The sequence below is a fragment of the Acomys minous genome, assembly GCF_964271855.1.
Source record: "Acomys minous genome assembly, chromosome: 20".
Taxonomy (NCBI): domain Eukaryota; kingdom Metazoa; phylum Chordata; class Mammalia; order Rodentia; family Muridae; genus Acomys; species Acomys minous.
The window spans coordinates 18944898-18965645 of record NC_140502.1 but is presented as its reverse complement, the minus strand read 5'-3'; the positions used below and the strand labels follow the sequence as shown (position 1 = coordinate 18965645).

The 20748-nt window shown below is 42.2% G+C and overlaps 1 protein-coding gene across 1 annotated transcript; it reads right to left on the bottom strand.

Annotated features, from left to right (window-relative positions):
• Positions 1-4167: 4167 nt before the first annotated feature.
• Positions 4168-20484, bottom strand: LOC311590813 (pregnancy-specific glycoprotein 22-like; the record flags this gene model as incomplete). The annotated part of the gene is made up of 9 exons (XM_084770081.1): positions 4168-4451; positions 5491-5847; positions 7061-7294; positions 8861-8899; positions 9704-10063; positions 15042-15257; positions 16282-16638; positions 17866-18099; positions 20358-20484. 9 exons carry the CDS (start codon positions 20482-20484, stop codon positions 4168-4170), a joined length of 2208 nt encoding a protein of 735 aa, XP_084626207.1.
• Positions 20485-20748: the final 264 nt, after the last annotated feature.

Sequence of the window (20748 nt, the reverse complement as noted above, 5' to 3'; positions counted from 1 at the left end):
ATTTTAATTTTCTTGTATTGTTTGAGGCTTCCTTTGTGTCTGACCATGTGTTCAATTTTGAAGGTGCTGAGAAGATGGTATCTTCTGTTGTGTTTGGTTGAAATGTTCTGTAGATATTTGTTAGGCCTACTTAATTCATATCATCAGTTCATTTCATTATTTCTCTGTTTGGTTTTTGTGTGGATGACATGTCCATTGATGAGAGGGATGTTGAAATCTCCAACAATTAATGTGTGGGGTTCTATGTGTGATTTCTGCTTCAGTAATGTTTCTTTTACATGTGTGGGTGTCCTTGCATTTTGGAAAGAATATATGTTCATAATTAAGTCATCAACTTGATGGGTTTTTAACTTTGATGATTATATAGTGTTTTCCTCCAACTTTTTTTATTTCTTCGTGTTGAATGTCTACTTTATTATGTATTAGAATGGCTACTCCAGGTTGATTCTTTGGTGTTTGCTTGGAAAAAGATTTTCAGCCATTCGTTTGAAATGAAACCTTTTCATTACCCTGGCTCCTCCCTGCTCCACAGACACTTGAGAAGACCTCCAGGGCAGAGACTATAGGTACGTGTCTGCAGACAGATAGATGTGCTTTCCATCTGCTTTCCGTGGCCTAGGTGATTCAGAACACTATTAGAATCAAGATCTATGGGAAGAATCAAGGCAAAGTGAGGTCTTTTGTATTCCAGGAGGTAAGATACCAGCACAGGAGAAGACATATGGTTTCCTATCTGGTAGGTGAAATGGAAAGTCCTCGATATCTGCAGAAATTGTCCAGAGGACGGGGTTTTTTCTCTATTTTCATTTCTCAGATATAGGACCTATGAGTGTTGTGATGTCTACAATGTATCTTTAAATATGAACAAGCATCTGACTTTGGTGTGTAGGGATGATTCAATACCTGAAAGTCCATCAGTGTAATCCACAATATAAACAAACTGTAAGAAAAAAACCATAATCTTCTATTAGATGCTGAAAAGCCTTTGACAAATCCAACACTCCTTTATGTTAAAAGTATTGGGAAGACCTGTGATACAAGGCACATACCTAACACAATAAAGGAAATATACAGCAAGATAAAAGCCAACATCAAAAGAAATGTAACAGACCTCAAACCAATTCCACTAAATTCAGCAACAACGCAAGGCTGTCCCCTCTCTCCATATCTATTCAACATAGTGCATGAAATTGTATCTAGAGAAATAACACAAGTAAAATAGATCAAGGTGATACAAACTGGAAAGAAAGAAATCAAAGTATTGCTATTCACAGGTGATATGATACTATACATAAGGGACCCAAAAATTCTTCCCAGGACCCCTACAGCTGTTAAACACTTCAGGAAAGTGGATGAATACAAAATTATCTTAACATCAGTATTCTTCTTGTATATACAAGATACATGAGCTAAGAAATAAATCACGGAAACAACATCCTTCAGCATAGCCACAAGCAATATAAACTATCTGGGGAGTGATTCTAACCAAGCAAGTGAAAGATCTGTGTGACAAGAATAATAAATTTTTGAAGAAAGAAATGGAAGGAAACACAAGCAAGAAAGCTATCTCATGCTCATGGATCAGTAGGATTAAGACAGTAAAAATGGTCATTTTATCAACAGCAATCTACTGATTCAGTGCAATTCCCGCCAAAATGCCAACATAGTTCTTTACTGATCTCTAACAAGCAATTCTAACTTTATATGGAAAAAAACCAACATAGCTAAAATAATCTGGTAGAATAAAAGTACTTCTGGAGGTATGACAATCCCTGATTTCAAGATGTACTACAGGGAAACAATAAAAATTTGCATGGTATTGGCTGATCAACTGAATCTAGTCAAAGAGTCACATATAAACGGACATAATCTATGGATACTTGAATTTTGACAGAGAAAACTGAACCATAAAATGGAAAAAACCTTCAACAAATGTGCTAATCTAATTGGACCTCTGCCATGTAGAAGAATGCAAATAATTCATATTCATCAGCCTGCACAGTACTTATCCAAAATAATCAAAGACCTTGACACAAAAACAGATACAGGAAAAGAGCAGGTGGTGAACATCTTTGAACATGTTGGCATAGAAGGAAACTTTCTGAACAGAACACTAACAGTTCTAACACTAAGATCAACAATTAGTAAATGGGGCCTCATGAAATGATGAGTTTAACTTACGAGTGTCAGAATGGCTATGATCAAAAACTCAAGTGACAGCACATATTGGGGAGGATGTGGAAAAGGAGAACTCTACTCCATTGCCGGTGGGAGTGCAGGCTTATACAATCAATTTGGAAATCAATCTGGAGGTTGGTCAGAAAATTAGAAATAGTGGTACCTCAAGAGAAAGCTATACCCATTAAGGAAGTACCTGCCACTATCTGACAGTGTCAAGGGCTGGGAGACATCATACTCACATTCCTGGCTGGTTTCATAGATAGTCAAAAGAAATTGGGGAAGCAAGGGGGAAGAGGCTTGGAGGTGAAACTTCATATTGGGACTATTAGCATTTGCTCATACTCAGAGACACGAGGTGCGAACGAACTTCTGAATCTCTTAGAAAATGAAAATATTTTACCCCAAAGCATGATGCTGACAATTCAGCATTTCAATTAGAAAGAACTGGCCGATCTAGGTGTTTATATGGGTGAATCCGTGTCATGAAATCATAAGGAACTGAATAGTCTGTCTCTGGCCATGACTGAATACAAGTAATTCCCAGGTATCATTGGAATTGATTGGGTCATGTTTTGCCATCACGGGGGCCCAGATTCCACATTTATGTGTGAGGCCTCATGACATTGATTTAAGTGTGATTTCTGTTGCTCTCAGGCAGATTTTTAATGACACCTATGAGGGGGCTCTGACCAGTTACCCATCACAGAGGAGGCTATATCATGAGAGTCAGTTTCATGTTTTCATGTTACAAAGTCCTCACCTTCCTATGGTATGGAGTTGTTACTTTTGATTGTGTTTAACAGTGCTATGCACATAATAAATAAGACATTTCCCTGTGTGAGACTTTTTAGTTTAATATTATTTTTTATTCCCTTTTTAAAACATATGCACCTGACCCTGGCAAGGTCCTATTTCCACTTATGTTGGCTTCTCATCTCTGTGCCAACAGGACTCTGAGGAAAAAAATCCATGAGGAGGATGTGAATCAGAAGGAGATTCATGAGGATCTGATCACTCATAGATTGTGCATCCTCCTGTTTGGTAAAGAAAAACAAAGACTTTGTTGTGTATGAGCTGGGTTGCAGACCTTAATTGTAAGCATACCTAGATGGCCATGCAGCTCAAAGTGCAATGTCCCTCCGGATGCACTGAAATCCACTATCCAGCATGAGCTGGTTCTTTCCAAGGCTTTTCTGTCCTTGGCTGCCCTGCCCACAACTCGTGATGGCAATTTTAAATGTGCTTCTCTCAGAAGTCATTCAGCCTCACCTCAGGGCTCAATATGTGAACAAAAGCTTTACCCAGGAGACCACAAATAGGCTTGCATTCAGCTCAGTGGTCCCGATAGACGACAGCATAAGCTACTCAAATCAGGGGTGTTATCATGACTGACATGAACCACTAATCTCATAAGAATGAAGCATGAATCTAGGAATGAACTCAAAATGTCAAAGGTCCAGGCAGGATTTACAACGGAGCCACATATTTGTCATGGAGTTTAATGTCCATGTCTAATATACTTGGAGCATGTAGAGATCCTTCTTGTGGTTCAGATGGATACTGGTGATGTGATGACATATAGAACTAGGGGCAAGAACATTCTGACATGGGCCTGACAGACCAGATGTGTTCAACAAGTGTCCTAGCTAGTTTCTATTACCTGACAGAAGCTAGAGATGCCTAAGGAACCATAAGGAATTTCCTCCACTATCAGCATGATAAGTGGGTAGGTTTAAGTATCATTTTTCCTTAACTGTTAATTTATGTGTGAGAACCTCGCCCACTGTGGCTGGTACCATTCCAAGAGAGGTGGTCTTGGATGATGCAAGAAAAAGCTAACTGAGCAAACCATTGAGAACAAGCAGTAAAGCATCATTCCTTCATGGTCGTTTTTTATTTCCCACAGGCAAGATGATACAAATATATCTATTTTGTACTCCAGCAATAAAAATTGTACCATTCTGCTGTAGAATGAGAGGAGAAAGTTCAATAATCCATCACATCCAGTCTGATTCCATGACTGGTCTTTGAACTGACTGGATTGGAGGTCTCACACTGATACTCTCCAGCATCATTCAGACTGACAGGATCTATGGTGAGGCTGCACTTTGTAGGAGACAGCGTCATCCTCTCTTTGAGCTGCAGGGTCTGGTTATTGAAGATCCAACGGATGGAGATCCCAGTGTCGGGTGTGAAGCAAGTGAGGACCACAGAGCCACGTACTGTGACTACAGTGTGGGTGACTCTTACAAAAGGAGTTGTCACAGGCGCTGCACAGAAACAGAGCAGAGGGCCAGATGACATTAGTCTTTCACACAGCTTATCAAACACCATTGTATGTCACACCTTATGAGGCCTCTGAAGAGGTCAATTTGGACCTGTGACTATATCATAGATGGTGATTTTGATCTGCCTTGGTTGGGCTGTGTGACCTTGATTCAGCCATTATTTTTACCATGCCTCAGTTTCTGTTTACTAGGCACATGATGTGACATCATTACAGTGTTAGTGAGTTAAACTTAGTTATGAGCAATGGGGTTGAACTTGGGGGTGGAGAGCTGCACATCTCAGCATCCTATTTTACTATTTACCTGAAGAAGATAATTCATTAGGCTGTACCCCGGAGGACAAGGAGAAGTATCGAGTAACTCTCTCTACTTTTTGTCCACTTTGGGACACTGAGCTTCCCCAAAAGACACATAAATGCCTCAGAATAATTGACTGGTGATCCTGAGACCTGTCTAATGAGACTCAGAAGAAGGAGATGCCAAGTTTGTCCATTTAACTACAGCTTTCATGGGAGTAGACAGCTGGGTCCACACTTGGAGGTTCTTGTACAGCCAGTGAGGACATTTTCCCTGTCAGTTCTAACAGGAAATCAAACAAAAAAGTGACAAAAACTCCTCAGTGTCACTTATATTCAAGCCAGAAACAAAGATTTGGAACCATGGCTATCTGATGTTCATTGTGAGAACACTATGGCTTCTTCAAGCAGTGCCTGACTTATTTCCAAAGAAGCTGTCTTGGAACCATGTGCATTGTGAAAGTCACAAGAATCAGGTGGTAACTCTGAATTGCTTCTGCTGAGTGATACCACACACATTATCATCTCTGCAGACAGAGACAGGTGATGGATTCTGATCTATTGCAGTTTGTCTATCTAATGTATGACCCTCAGTAAGTGCACAAACCCCAGTAAGGAGCACAATGCAGTGGGAGAAGGAGTAAGTTCATTTCATTCCAGACATTGCAGTGTATGAAGTAGGAAAAGCCACACCCATCAGCCGGAGGCCATGAACAGTCACTTACTATATACACGGAGCTGCACATGTGTTACTTCAATTTTGAGATCTCGGCTTAAAGTTTGCAGTGTGTAGATTCCTGCATCCTTCTCAGTGATGTCCTGAAGCAGCATGGTTCCATCAGCATACAACTTTTCTCTTCTGCTTCGTGCAGGACCCCAGCTGGTGGAGTTCGTGTGTCTGTTGTATTCCGCGATTTTAAATATCTCTGCCCTATTCCCTGATTTGTACCAAGCATATGTTTGAAGATCTGGCGCATTCTGCACAATGAACATAATGGCTCCCCCTGTCAGAGGAGTCCGAGGCACTTGTTTGATCACGACAGGAGCAGAGGTGAGAGGGTTACAGCAAGTAGAAAGAGAGGCTATAGTAGAAAAAGAAAAGTCGTTAATTGGGGAACATTTGAATGTTGGGAAGTTCGTGAACTTTATGCTAAACGGAATGATTCATCACTGATCCTAGAGATGTAGGTGTGGGTGTCTCTATCTGATTTGGTGGGGGTCTGCAACATGACCTCAATTTCCTCAGTGTCTCTGAATGTGTCCTTTCCTCTGCAAAGAACTCTCTTTGTCTCCATGGTTGTCCCCTCTTTGCCCTTTATCGGGCACTTTACACCTGCCTGCATGGTTCTCTTTGAGATGATGCCTTCCCTGAACTCTAGAGACCCAAGAACTTCACTTTCTGGATTTTAGCTTCCAGTTTGCAGTAGGGCTCCACTCAGCCTCTGATTTTAACTATTCATAAGCTTGGTGCATTGGCCTGCTCTCCAAGGACTGAGGATGGGTGAAGGCCAGGAGAAATCTCATCTTATTCACATGATCAGGCCTTGAAGAAAACTTGGACACTAGGAGGACTAGTTTTATGTCAACTTGACACAAGCTAGAGTCTTTTCGAAAGTTAGAGATTCATATTAAGATCCCACTATCAAATTGGCCTGTGGGAAAGACTGTAGCATATTTTTAAAATTTGAGGTTAATAGGGAAGGGTCTATCCCACTGTGAGATGTTCTTGAGTTCATGGTCCTGAGTGATAATAGAGAGCAGGTTGACTATGTCATAAGGAGAAATGCAGGAAGCAGAGTTCTTCAATTTTTTTTTGCTTGAGATCCTGGATTGTATTTACAGTGTGCCAATATTTAGAGCTTAAAATAGCCCCAGATTGCTATGGACAGTCAAAATCATGATTCCCCTGAGAAGAGGAAAGAAATGAGTCCTGGGGAAAATGTACCACAGATTCATCTCGAGTCAGGCCTGAACTGGGTGATTTCCAGGTGCTCACCCCTCTGTGATGACAGCATGGTTTCTTTAAGTACACGCCTAAAAGTCAAGATACTGGACTGATTCTGACATCTTGTGCTGAGTTCTTTTTCATCAAGGTCATCCTTGATATGGAGTGGGGAGGAGTTAAACAAGAAAGTTGTATCTATTGCTGTTTGTCTCCATCATGAGTGTATGTACCTTGTGCTCCAATCTCAACTTGGCACAAAGGGGAGAGGAAAGTCAGGCACAGCGCACGCATGTCAGTCCTGTGTGTCTCTGCCCTCACCCTGAACTGAAAAATCACAGAAAATCACTTACTGTCTACCTCAAGTTGCACATGCACTACTTCAGCCTTCAGGTCTGTAGTCAGAGTTCTCAGGGTGTAGAATCCAGTATCATTCCAGGTGATGTTCTGAAGCAGCAGAGATCCATTGCTGTACACACTCTCTCTACCACTATGAGCAGGTCCCTGTACACTTATTCTTCTGACTGGTATGTATCGGGCCACCTCATCATCCTCAAACAGAAGCACCCCTTTGTACCAGAAAAACACTAGAAGGTTTGGTGGGAGATTGTGAACCAGTAGCATAACACTTGCCCCTTCTGCCGCAGTTTGTGGGACAGATTCAACAGTTAACTTGGCAGAGGTGGAATGGTGCTCACATCTCCAAATGGATTCTAGAAGGGAGAGAGAGAAAGATCCATCAATATTGGGACCTTTGTAATGGGCAAAGATGGGGTCATTCACAGTTGCCTCCATTGCTTAGCCTCAGTCTCCCCAAGCGTCAATATTTTCCTCAGTCACTTCCTTCTCCATTTAGAGTAGAGTAGTGTTAAGCTATTGCCTTGCTGACCACATCCCCTGCACACTGCACACACTGCACCATCACTCATTGACCCCTTTTTTGTTGTTCTGCTTCCCTTATATTCCTTGTCACCACCTGGCTTCACGTTCTAAGTCCTTTTGATATTTCTTCCAGTCCTCTAAGACTGGCGAAATGTAACCATGATTTTTCTCATTTTCTCGTACTTACCTTCAAAAACAGTGACACAACTTTGGAAAATGAATAGGTGAATAAACAAAATGGAGGACCCTGTATGCGTATAGATGTATTTAAAAAATACATAGGTTTGGGAACACACACTTGAATTTTTCCTTTTGCTTTAAATGTTTACATGTATTAACCTGTTATAACTGTGTGTGAGTTTGTATGCACGGTGTGTCTTTATGCTTTTGGGCAGGAGACCCTGACAGGTGGTGCACCCTAAGTATAGGGATACAATGAGCTTATCTCTGGTTTCTATTGCCTTATCCCTCTTCTCGCTCTTGAATGTCTACTGCATCACAGCTTCCAAGCTCTGCTGTCCTTCTATTCTCTGAGCTGAAACTTCTCCAAGGAAGGAGAATACCGAAGATTCCATGTACTGTGGGTGGGTTTGTGTTCAAATACTTCTGTCTTCTGTGCTCTAATATTGTCCAGTCCCTCTCTGCTTCTCTCTTTATGTTTCACTCCTACAGGAGAAAATGTAAGCAACATGGTGAATATGCTTTCCCGTGCCCTGAGAGAACAGCAGTGTAACCTCAAGCTGACTTATACTGTGTCCTGGCCTTAATCTGTCAGCACCCAATGGCCGGCTCTTTACATAAACTCAGATGGGCATCCAGGTCCCGCTGTGCTCTCTTTCCTCTGGAAACATGATATTTTCTCTCACCAAGTTGAAAGCATGTCTTTGAGGCACCCAAGTGACCAGCTGAGTGATATATGAGGAAAGTAACAGAACTATTTCCAATGAAGACACAAGCAGGGTTCTGACCCAGAACAAAGGCCTAGAAATCTATTTGTCAGCAGTTTTACAGTCTAGATGTATGGAGGTTAGTAACCAGAGTCATGGAACGATAGGTGGTCTCCATGGTCCCATGTAGGGTTTCCTGATAATGCTTCCATTTCCTCTGTTTGCTGTTCTGTGTGATGGGTCTCTCCATGTGTTTCCTGGGATTTTGAGGGTCCCTCAGATTTCTGTCTAGTTTATTGTCCTTGGTTAATCTATCTTTCCCTAAAAAACTCCATAACAGGGGAAACTGAACATAATCCAACCAGTAGCGGACATAGAAAGTACCTTTTATGTCTGAGAAGGCTGTGATCATGACTTGCCGGTCTGTGGGAGAAGAAGTAAAAGCCTGGTTACAAGGTACCATTCTGGTTCAGACAAATACCTCTCCAAGTATTGATCACATGGCATGATAGTGCACTTACTGATCACTGGGGGGAATGTTTGCTCACCTCATGCCTGAGGAACTCTACAGTTCAGTAAAGGCTGTTCCCATTTGCTTGCATTAGAGAATTTCCTGATCTAGGGGACCCGTGTCCTTTGTTTCCATCCTTGGGGACAGTGATGAGTCTCTGAAGATGATTACACGGGCCCTGCTTTAACTATGACGCTCATGTCAGCCTACTGGTTGGGTTCACCTGGCACAGACTTTCACAACTGAAAACCACATATCCTGCCATCAGAAATTGAAAATCCACCCTATTATTTTGCTTCTCATGGCTATCTGGAGTGGATTCTGGGACAGAGTTCAGCAGTCAGAACTTACTGGATCCACCTCTCGGTGAGGATCCCATTTTTTCCTGAACCAGGCCCAACATTCAGGGTCTTTAACAGGAATATATTAATGGTAAGAATCACAAAATTCTAAATATCTTAGAATGATATTCTTGGTCTGATAACCTTGGACTTAGTTCCCCACCATGCATCCATGTGATCACAAGGTGAAGTAAACTGAAGGATTCTGGTATACTGCAATTATTCTCCAGAATTGTGTCGGTCACTAAAAGCTCAAACCCCAGGATGAGGACACAATGCAGGAGAGAGATATACAAAGGCCAGGCCTTATGTTCCTGTGGATGTCTAATGGAATGGTCCCCACCCAAGACCCAACACTCACAAATAATCACTTACCGAGTACTAGGAGGTACAGGTGTGATGTTGATACAATATATCCACTACTATTTATGGTTCGTAGGGTATAAAATCCTTTGTCATTCAGGGTAACATTTTGGATCAACAAAGACCCGTTGCGGTAAATTGTCTCTCTACCACTGTGTGCAGGTCCTGTCACACTCACATTATATTGCAGTGAATAAAGTGCAATTCCATGGTCCAGATTCTCCACCCCTTTGTGCCAGACTAAGGCTATAATATCGTCTTGCATATTGGTAGTTAGAAGAAGCACATTTTCCCCCTCAATGACATAGAGTGGCACTGGCTCAATAGTAACAGAGTTAGTGATGGAAGGGTGCCAGCAGGTACAAATAGAAGCTAAAAGAGAAGAGGAAAAAAAATAAAACTGTCAATATTGAGTAGGTGTGTTCTTCTCCCGGTATAGGTGTGTGAGTATGGATGTACACATCCTCCTTGATGGAGGTGAGCAACATACTCTGCATTCCCTCAGAAACTCTATGTCTTTATGCTTCTGCAGGATTTTCTGTTCAGGTGTCTCTATGGCTCCCTCATTAAATGTCTCCATATCCCTGCTCACATAAGTAGTTAATTGTGTGAGGAACAATATTTCTATGACCTTCTCCTCAAAAGAGTCCTGTCTTTCTGGCCTTTTTCTTTGTTCCTTCTTTGGCTCTAGTCAGCCCATTACTTGGTCATTCAGATAGTCTGACATGAGGTCCACTAGAACCTGTGCACCATGAAAACACAGATGGTGTTGGCATTTTTGGAAGGCTCTGTTCCTGCAAAAGGCTCAGACAACACTGGCGAAGGAAAAGGAAAAAAGATGGATGGAAGGATGGAAGGAAGGAAGAGAGGAAGGAAATAAGTCTGGGAAAGTATCTTCATGGGTTTATCTAAATAGTTCTCAGGTTTGGTACTAATGTCAAAACCTTTCCTCAATTTGAATTTTTTTTTTACATTTACTTATGCACTGTGTATGTGTATTTGTGAAGGCAAGCATCTCAGCGTACACATGTGCCAGGCCATGAGAAGCAACTCTTTGGAAGCAAGTGTTCGAGTGTGTTCATCTGCAGATGCATGCCTCAGCACCTGTGTAGAGGAGAGCAATGGTCCTGCAGGAGGCTCTTGTTACCATACACCAGTGTTAATTGAGGAATGGGTTCAGATTGCAGTGACTCCTCATAGTGAATCATTTTACTAGCCCTCGTCTGTTTGATTTCTGACTGGAGTGTCACCCGTTATTAGACTGCAGAACATGGCAGCCAATATGATTGACTATAAATATGGATGGGATGAGGCCTTTCACCTTTCCTCAGCACCTCCTGTCTAGATAGTGAGCAATCGGACCCCGCATGTTCTGTGCACTGTGACTGCAAGCAACAACACTGAGTCCTTCTTGGGAATTCTGTCCTCTATAGGTGACTCCACCATGACTCTGATTTTCCTTCCCACTAAACAGTCAGAGAGTAAATACCCTTACCTGTGAGTAGGAGCCATAACCAGGGAGCACACCTCTTGCTGGGAAACACAAAGGATGCTTCCATCTACCTTTTCACTGTTCTTCCTTCCCTCTGCGGAGAAGTTCAGCTCCAGCACAGCCCTCAGGATCTGTTGTCCTTCTTCCCTTTGAGCTTAGTGTCTTCACAGGCAGGAGAACTTCCTAGACTCCAGGGGACAATAGTGTTAGGGCCTGTGTCCAAGCCAATGCTCTGTCCTTTCCACTCTCAGTGCTGACTCACATCTTTCTCTAATTTTCTCTCTTTATATGTTACCTCCAAGCAACACATTGAGCAACAAAGATGATACACATCCCTGTGACCTGAGAGAACAACAGCCCATCTGAGGGCTCATATGTCCTGTGTTTTTGATTTGGTTGTCTCAGACAGAAACAGGGAGCATCATTTCTACCTATGTGTTCTTGTGACACAGACACCCAGCTGAGCACCCAGTCTGTCCTGTGTTCTCAATGCTCTGTGAAGGTGAGGTTTACTCACATCTGGAAGGATTGAGATAGGTATGTGATGGGAACAGGGTAAGGATCATTAGGAATGAATAGAAATCTTTTATTACTAGTGTCACCAGTCAAAGATCTGATCCAGAAGAAGCAGCCAGGAGCAGTTGGGTGAGTATTTTAGTGTCCTCACTATTAGAGAAAGGGTTGCATGTATATCCTGGTAAGGATTGTGAGCTTGGTCTTTCCATGGAAGATTTCAAGATAAATGCAGCCTTTGTGTTGAGGGAACTGCTGCCCTCTCTCATCTTCCTTAGTCACTTTTGCCTCTTGTGTAGGTGATTAACTCAGAAGGAGCCCTTTGCTTTCAATTTTTCAAATGAAAGACTTGGGAAACTTTTGTTGATATTAAAAAGAAATGACACTAAATGTAGAGCCTGCACCTTAAGTTGGTGATATAACTGTTGCATTTAACTACTTCCTTGACTTTGGACATAGCGAGCTGAGGATGTCTGATCTTGAGGACCAGGAACACTGATTCAAGTGCATAGGTAGTGTAGTCTTCCCTATACAATGTTTTAAGTGTTTTTTCTCTGGATGGGATTAAAAACACCATGAATCCTATCAGATAATGTAGGCAAAGAAGATATTTGCTTTCCTGTCTGGGTCAGAGAGTCTGGGTCAAAGGAAAAAACATGTTGTTTGGCAGCTCATTCTCTTTTTTTATTATTAATTTATTCATATTACATCTCAGTTGTTAGCCCAACACTTGTATCCTCCCATTCCTCCCTCCCTCCCGTTTCCCCCCTACTTCCCTCCCCTATGTCTGTGACTGAGGGGGACCTCCTTTCCCTGTATATGCTCATAAGGTGTCGAGTCTCTTCTAGATGACCTATTATCCTTCCTCTGAGTGCCACCAGGTGTCCCCATCCAGGGGACATGGTCAAATATGGGGCACCAGAGTTTGTGTGAAAGTCAGAGCTCCTTCTCCACTTAACGGTGGAGAATGTCCTGTCTATCGGCTAGTCTGGGTAGGGGTTCGAAATTTACTGCCTATATTTTCCTTGGCTGGTGCCATAGTTTGAGGAGGACACTAGGGCCCAGACCCGCCTGTGGTTGTCCAGGACCCTCTGGATCCTTCTATTTCCTCATTCTCCCAGGCTTCTCACACCTAAAGTCTCAATAGGATGTTGTCCCCTCAGATCCACTTTCCTGGCAGGTAAAGTTTTTCATGGGGATGTACCCCTTGGACTAGTGTCTCGATATAAGTGAGTATATACCATTTGACTCTTTTTGCTTCTGGGTGAACTCACTCATTATGATAATTCCTAGTTCAATCCATTTGTCCACAAATTTAGGAAATTCCTTGTTTTTAATAGTATTTTAAGTAGTATTCCATAGTGTAAATGTACCACAGTTTCCATATTCATTCTTCTACTGAGGGACACATAGGCTGTTTCCATGTTCTGGCTATTATAAATAAGGCAGCTATGAACATGGTTGAGCATATGTCCCTGTTGTGTGGTAGTGCATCTTGTGGGGATATTCCAAGGAGTGGAATAGCTGGGTCTTGAGGAAGCCCTATTCCCATTTTTCTGAGAAAGTGCCAGATAGATTTCCAAAGTGGTTGTACTAGTTTGCATTCCCACCAGCAACGAAGGAGTGTTCCTCTTTCTTCACATCTTCACCCACTGTGGCTGGTACCATTCCTAGAGAGGTGGTCTTGGATGATTCAAGAAAAAGCTAACTGAGCAAAGCATTGAGAACAAGCCATAATGCATCATTCCTTCATGGTCGTTTTTTATTTCCCACAGGCAAAATGATACAAATATATCATAACAATAGAGGAAATCAATTGATCAAAAGTTGTATTTTCAAGGTGGTTAGCATTATTGATGATCTTCAATTAGATTAACTTTGTTTTTTTTTTTAAAGAATTTGACATTAATATAAGAAGTTATATTTGAGAACCCATAGTCCATTGTCCAAAATACTCAGAATTCCATGAGCACTCAATAGCATGCTAACTGTGGAGTGACCTGGATGAAGAAGAAAAATTACCAGAATCCCAGAACCAAGACAGGTGAAAGTATAAAGAAACACAAAACTGATACCATGAATAGTTTGTAAGACTAATTCAATAGCGACCTTTGAAAATTGAACATAATTAATGATGAAAACAAGAAACAACTGATTGAGTGCTATGCCAGTGTAGTTGGGCTGTCCATGGAAATTCATAGCCAACTCTGTACTCAATGACAGAGTACACTGACAACTTTTGCTCAAACCCAGATAGACACAGGATGCTGTTGTGGCCACTTATGTTCAGTATTCCCTTGGGAGTCCTATAAAGAACAATTACTAAAAACAAAAATAAAAGATGGGGAATCATTTGGGTTCACAATATGTCCTCATATGACATAAACTTCTTTTAAGAAAATCCTGCAGATTCTACAGATGTTTCTGGAACTTGTGAGCAAAAGCAACCACCTGAGCTGAACATTTGGAAACTAAAATTGACCACAGACCATTAGGTTCCCAGTTTTGTCACATGCATAGAGACGGAAGTGGATGTGGCTATACAAATGCTCTGGGAAAAAATAATGATGACGATCACATGACAATGTGAATGTGCACCGTGGTACTCAGCTGTATCTCAAAATAGCTAAAGAGAGAATTCCCACATTTATCTAAAAAATATGGATAAACAGGAAAAATAAAAATGTGTGAGGACACACTGTGAATATGAGTCCCCAGAAAGAAAGAACCCAGTCCATCCATGTGTCATGGATTGTACATCTCTCCCTAAAACAAATTGCACCTCAAAATTATTTCATAAGTACTTATGTGCACAGTGATCCATAGGCAGTCCCTTCTCTGGTCACTCTCCCCCATTTCATGTGGATGACTGGTGTCTAGACAGCATAGGTGTTAGGTGAAAATATTACAGCAGATGAGACATGTTTAACTCTATGCAAACACTGCACCATTTTAATAGGGAACACACAGCATTTAGAAGTTTGAAGCTCTTGAGATTAGTTTCCATGGATTCTAACGGTTGGGGACATATTTAATCCGCAACTTAAGTTCTTCAACAACTCTTCACAACTGTATATACTACATTGATGCTTTTATTTTCCTTTACAACTCAAGCTTCAGATTAAATCACATTTGGTTGTGTCTGAATTACAGACATGTGTAACCATTCTGGCCAGAAATGAGTGGCTACTGACAATTTTTACCATATAACTTTCCTCTATTTTGTACTCCATCAATAAAAATGCTACCATTCTGCTGTGGAATGAGAGGAAAGTGGTCAAAATCCCCGCACAATTAGGCTGAATGGCAGACTTCTCTTCGAACTGGCTGGATTGGAGGCCTCACACTGATAGTCTCCAGCATCTTCTCTCCTGACAGGGTCTATGGTGAGTCTGCACTTTGTAGGGGACAGCTTCATCCTCTTCGTCAGCTGCAGAGTCTGGTTATTGAAGAACCAGTGGACAGAGATTCCAGTGTCTTGTGAGCAGCAAGTGAAGACCACAGAGCTCTGAACTATGACTATATTGCTGGTGGCTTGTATAAAAGGATTTCTCACAGGCTCTGCAAAGAGACAGAGGAGAGAGCCAAATGACAGTAGCCCTTCAGAGAGCTCAACAAGCCTCACTGTAACTCCTATCTTATAAAGCCTCTGCAGAGGAGAATTTGGAGCTCTCACTATAGCATATCTTGTGCTTTTGGTTTACTATGCACAGCCTGTGTGACCTTGACTCCGCCATTATTTTGCTGTGCCCCCATTGCCCTATAGTAGGAACATGGTGTGATATCATTGTAGTGTTAGTGAGCTAATCTTAGTTATGAGCATCAGGTTGAACTTGGGGGTGGAGAGCTGGTCTTATCAGCATTATATTTTGATATTTGAAGAAGGTGATTCCCTAGGTTGAACCCCTGAGACAAAGGAGAAGTATCAAGTGACTGTCTCCATTGTTGGTCCAGTTGGGGACAGTGACTTCCTGTGAAGTCAGATTAAATCATGAGAATAATTGGCTGGTGGTCTGGTTCTGGGCACCTGTCTAATAAGACTCAGAAGAAGGGGATGCCAAGGTGTTCTATTTAACCACAGCTATCATGGCAGTAGAAACCTGGGTCCATACTCTGAGGTACTTTTACAGCCAGGGAGAATTTATTCCCTGTCACTTCTAACAGGAAATCAAACAGAATGGTGAAAAAAACCTTCCTACTATCACCTGGATTCAAGACATAAACAGTTATGTGCAACCATGGCTTTCTGATGCTCTTTGTGAGGATTCTATGGTTTCTACAAGTAGTGCCTGATTAATTTCCAAAGAGACATGGGCGTGGTGAAAGTCACAAGAATCAGTGCTGACTGTCAATTGACCCTGCTAATTTATACCACACGTATTATCCTCTCTGTAGGCAGACTGGTGACGGATTCTAATTTATTGTCTTTTGACTACCCAATGTGTGACCTTCAGTTGTGAAGAAACCCCCATTTGGGAACACAGTACAGTGGGGGAAGGAGTAAATTCAATTAAATCCAGATATTGCAGTGTATGAAGTAGGAAAAGTCACACACCTTAGCTGGATGTCATGGGAAGTCACTTACTATATACATGGAGTTGCACACGTGTTACTTCCATTTTGAGATCTCTGCTTAAAGTTTCTAGTGTGTAGAATCCTGCGTCTTTCTGAGTGACGTCCTGAAGCAGCATGGATCCATTAGTGTACACCTTTTGTCTTCTCGTTTTCTCAGGACCCAACGTCATGGAATTCATGGCTCTGCTGTATTCTGCAATTTTAAAGTTATCTATCTTTTCCATTGATTTGTACCAAGAAAATGTTTGTAGATCTGGTGCATTATGCACTAGGAGCAGAATGCTTCCCCCTACAGCAACGTTCCGAGGCACTCGCTCAATCATGACTGGAGCAGAGGTGAGAGTGTTACAGCAAGTAGAAAAGGAGGCTGGAAAGAAATAGAAAAGTCATTAATTGGAGAACATTGGATTGGTGAAAATGGTGACTTTTATGCTAGACAGATGGGTTCATCACTGATCCTAGAGATGCAGGGGTGGGTGTCTCTATCCTGCATGCTGGAGGTCAGCAACATGACCTCAATTTCCTCAGTGCCTCTGAATGTGTCCTTTCCTCTGCAAGGGACTCTCTTTGTTTGTCTACATGGTTGTCCCCTCACTGCTGTCTATCAGGCACTGTACACCCACATTCATGGTAATCTTTGAGATGATGCCTTCTATGAACTCTGGAGACTGGAGAACTTCACTTTCTCTCTTTTAACTTCCAGTTTGCTGTATGGCTCCACTGGACCTTTGACTTCACACAACCATAAGCTTGGTGCTTTGGCCTGCAGTCCGAGGACTGTGGATGGACAAAGGCCAGGAGAAGTCTGATCTTCTTCACAGGATCAGGTCTTGAAGAAGGCTTGGATACTAGGAGGACTAGTTTTATGTCACGTGACACAAGCTAGAGTCCTTTGGAAAGTTAGAGATTCATTCTAAAATCCCACTGCCAACTGACCTATGGGAAAGCCTGTAGCATATTTTTTAAAATTAGAGATTAATATGAGGTGGTCCAGCCCACTGTGAGCAGTCCCTGGGCTCATGGTCCTGAGTGTTAAAAGAGGGCAGGTTTACAAAGTCTTAAGTAGAAAGCCAGGAAGCAGATCTCCTTCCATGCCTTTGTATGATATCCTTGAATGCACTTTGGGTACTCCCACATTTAGAGCTAAAGAATGGCTCCTGGTTGTTATGGACAGAAAAAAAAAGATTCCCCTTCAGATCTTAAAATAAATAAGCAAGGAGTCCTGGGGAAAATGTATACCAGAGATTCACCTGTAGTCAAGCCTAGTGTGCGTGACTTCCAGGTGCTCACCTCTCTGTGATGACAGCATGGTTTCCTTAAGTACATGCCTAAACGTCAAGAAACTGGACTGATTCTGACATCTTACGCTGAGTTCCTTTTCATCTTCATTAATGTCATCCTAGATATGAAGTGGGGAGTAGTTAGACAAGAAAGTTGTATCTATTGTTGTTTGTCTCCATCATGGGTGTTCTGTACCTTGTTCTCAAACTTCAACTTGTCACAAAGGGGAGATAAGGGAGACACAGGGCATGCATGTCAGTCCTGTGTGTCTATGCCCTCACCCTGAATTGAAAAATTAGAGAAAATCACTTACTCTCTACCTCAAGTTGCACATGCAGTACTTCATTCTTCAGATCTCTAGTCAGAGTTTGCAGGGTGTAGAATCCAATATCAGTCCAGGTGACATTGTGAAGCAGCAGAGATCCATTGCTGTACAGCATCTCTCTACCACTATGTGCAGGTGCCCGCATACTTAAGTTTAAAGGCATCGTGTATCGGGACACCTCCCGAACCTCTGACAGAAACACCCCTTTGTACCAAGAAAACCCTAGAAGATTCGGTGGGAGATTGTGAACCAGTAGCATAACACTTGCCCCTTCTGCAACAGTTGGTGGGACTGATTCAACAGTTAACTTGTCAGATATGGAAGGGTGCTCACACACCCAAAGGGAGGCTAGATTCAGGGAGAAAGAGAAAGAGAGATCCATTAATATTGGGACATTTATAGTGCGAAATGATGGGCACTGAGTCATTTAGAGGTGTGTCCATTGCTTATCCTAGGTGTCCCCAAGTTTCAACATGGTCCTGGGTCACTGTCCACAGATTTGTGCTCCCATTTAGAATAGATTGGTGTTAAGGTGTTGCCTTTCTGACCACATCACCTACACACACTGGATCTTCAGTCATCGACTCTTTTTTTGTTGTTCTGTTTCTCTTATAATTACAGTCAACATCTGATGTCACCTTCTGGCTCCTTTTGATATTGCTTCTAGTCCACTAAGACTAGGACAACATAGAACCATGATTTGTCTCATTTTCTCATACTTGCCTTGAAAACAAGGAGATAACTTTGGAGGATGAATAGATGAATAAATGATTTGGGGGATCCTGTGAGCCAATAGAATTATTTAAGCAGTCCATAAGTTTGGAATATACAGTTGAGTCTATCTGTTTGTTGTATATATTTATACTTACTAACCTGTCATAACTGTTTGTGAGTTTGGGTGTGTCTTTATACCTTTGGGCATTAGCCCCTGACACATAATACACCCTATGTATAGGTGTAGAATGTGTGTATCCCTGGGCAGTATTGCCTGGTCTGTCTTCCCTCTGTCGAATGTGTACCCCATCATAGCTTCCAAGCTCTGCTGTCTTTCTCATCTTTGACCCGAGTCTTTTCTGAGGAAGGAGCAGATCCCACATCCTATGTACCATGGGTGGGTCTGTGTTCAAACACTTCTGCCTTCTCTACTCTCAGGATTGCCCCGTCCCTCTTTGCTTCTCTATTTATTTTTCACTCCTCCAGAACACACTGTAAGTGACAAGATCAGTGTGTGTTCCTGTGCCCTGAGAAAACAGCAGTTTAAACTCCAGCTGACCTCTACTCTGTCCTGGCCTTCGTCAGTCAGCACGAAAAGAGAGGCTCCTTGCCTAAACTCAGATGGGCATCCAGTCTACTCTGTGGCCTCATTCCTCTGGTAACATGAAATATTCTCTCAGGAAGGTAAAAGAAATGTCTCTGAGTCTCCTTAGGGACTCTGGAGTGATATAAGTGGAAAGTAGCAGAACTATTTCTAATGAAGACATAAGTCAGGGTTCTGAGGCAGGACAAAGGCCCAGAAGTATATTCACCAGGGTCCTCACATTCTAGATATATTGGGGTAAGTAACCAGATTTTTGGAAGGAGAGGTAGTCTTCATGGTCCCATGTAGGGTTTCATGAAAATGTTCCCACTTCTTTTGCTTTCTGGTCTGTGGTATGGGTCTGCCCGTGTGCTCTGTGGTATTTCTAGGATGCCTCAAATCTCTGCCTAAATTATTGTCCTTGGCTAATCTATCTTTCCCTAAAGAATTACATAAAATGTGAAACAACATACACCCATCAGTAGCAGACACAGAAAGTAACTCTTATGCCTGAGAAGACTGTACTCCTTACTTCTAGCAGAAGTAGAAACCAGGTTAGAAGGTAAGATCCTGGTTCAGACAAATACTATTTCAAGTACTGACCACCTGTCATGATAGTTCACCTCTTGATCACTGGGCTCAGCTCACATCTGAGGAGCTTTCAGATCAGCAAAGACTGTTACCATTTGCCTGCCTTGGAGAATTCTCTGATCTAGAGGACCTGTGTCCTCTGTCTCCATCCTTGTTGACCCTGACGAGTCTCTGGAGATGATTACAAGTGACCTAGCTTAACTATGACTCTCACATCAGTCCACTGGCTGCTCACACCAGGCACAGACTTTCAAAGAAATCCATCAGAAATAGAAAATCCACCCTAATCAAAGGCTTCTCAAGGCCTCCTGGAGTCAGCCTGGGCCAGAGGTCAGCAGCCAGTGCATGCTGGATTCACTTCTCTGTAAGGATCCCATTTTTCCTCTACCAGATGCAACATTCATTACTCAGGGTCGATAACAGAGAAACATTGATAGTTAGAATCACAAGAATCTAGATATCCAAGAATGGTATTCTTGGTCTGGTATCCTCAGACTTAGTTACCTCTTCCGTGCATCCAGCATTTATGTTCCTGTGTGTGGCAAATGGAATGGAGCCCACCCAAGACCCAAATTAGTAAAGAATCACTTACTGTACACCTGGACGTGCGTAGTTGTTGTTGATACAAATTCTCCACGACTACTTATGGTTCGTAGGGTATAAAATCCGTCGTCTTTCCGGGTAAAATTTTGGATCAGCAATGACCCATTGCGGTACATTGTCTCTCTACCACTGTGTGCAAGCCCTGTCACACTTATATCATATTTCAGTGAGTACAGTGCAAGTACATGGCTCATATTATGTACCCCTTTATACCAGGCCAAGGCTATAATGTTCTTCGGCAGACTGTTTATTAGTAGAAGGACATTTTGTCCTTCAACCACTTCAGGTGGCACTGTCTCAACAGTGACATCAGCAGTGGTGGGAGGGTGCCAGCCAGTTAAAATAGAAGCTAAAAGGGAAGAGAGAGAAAATAAATGCAT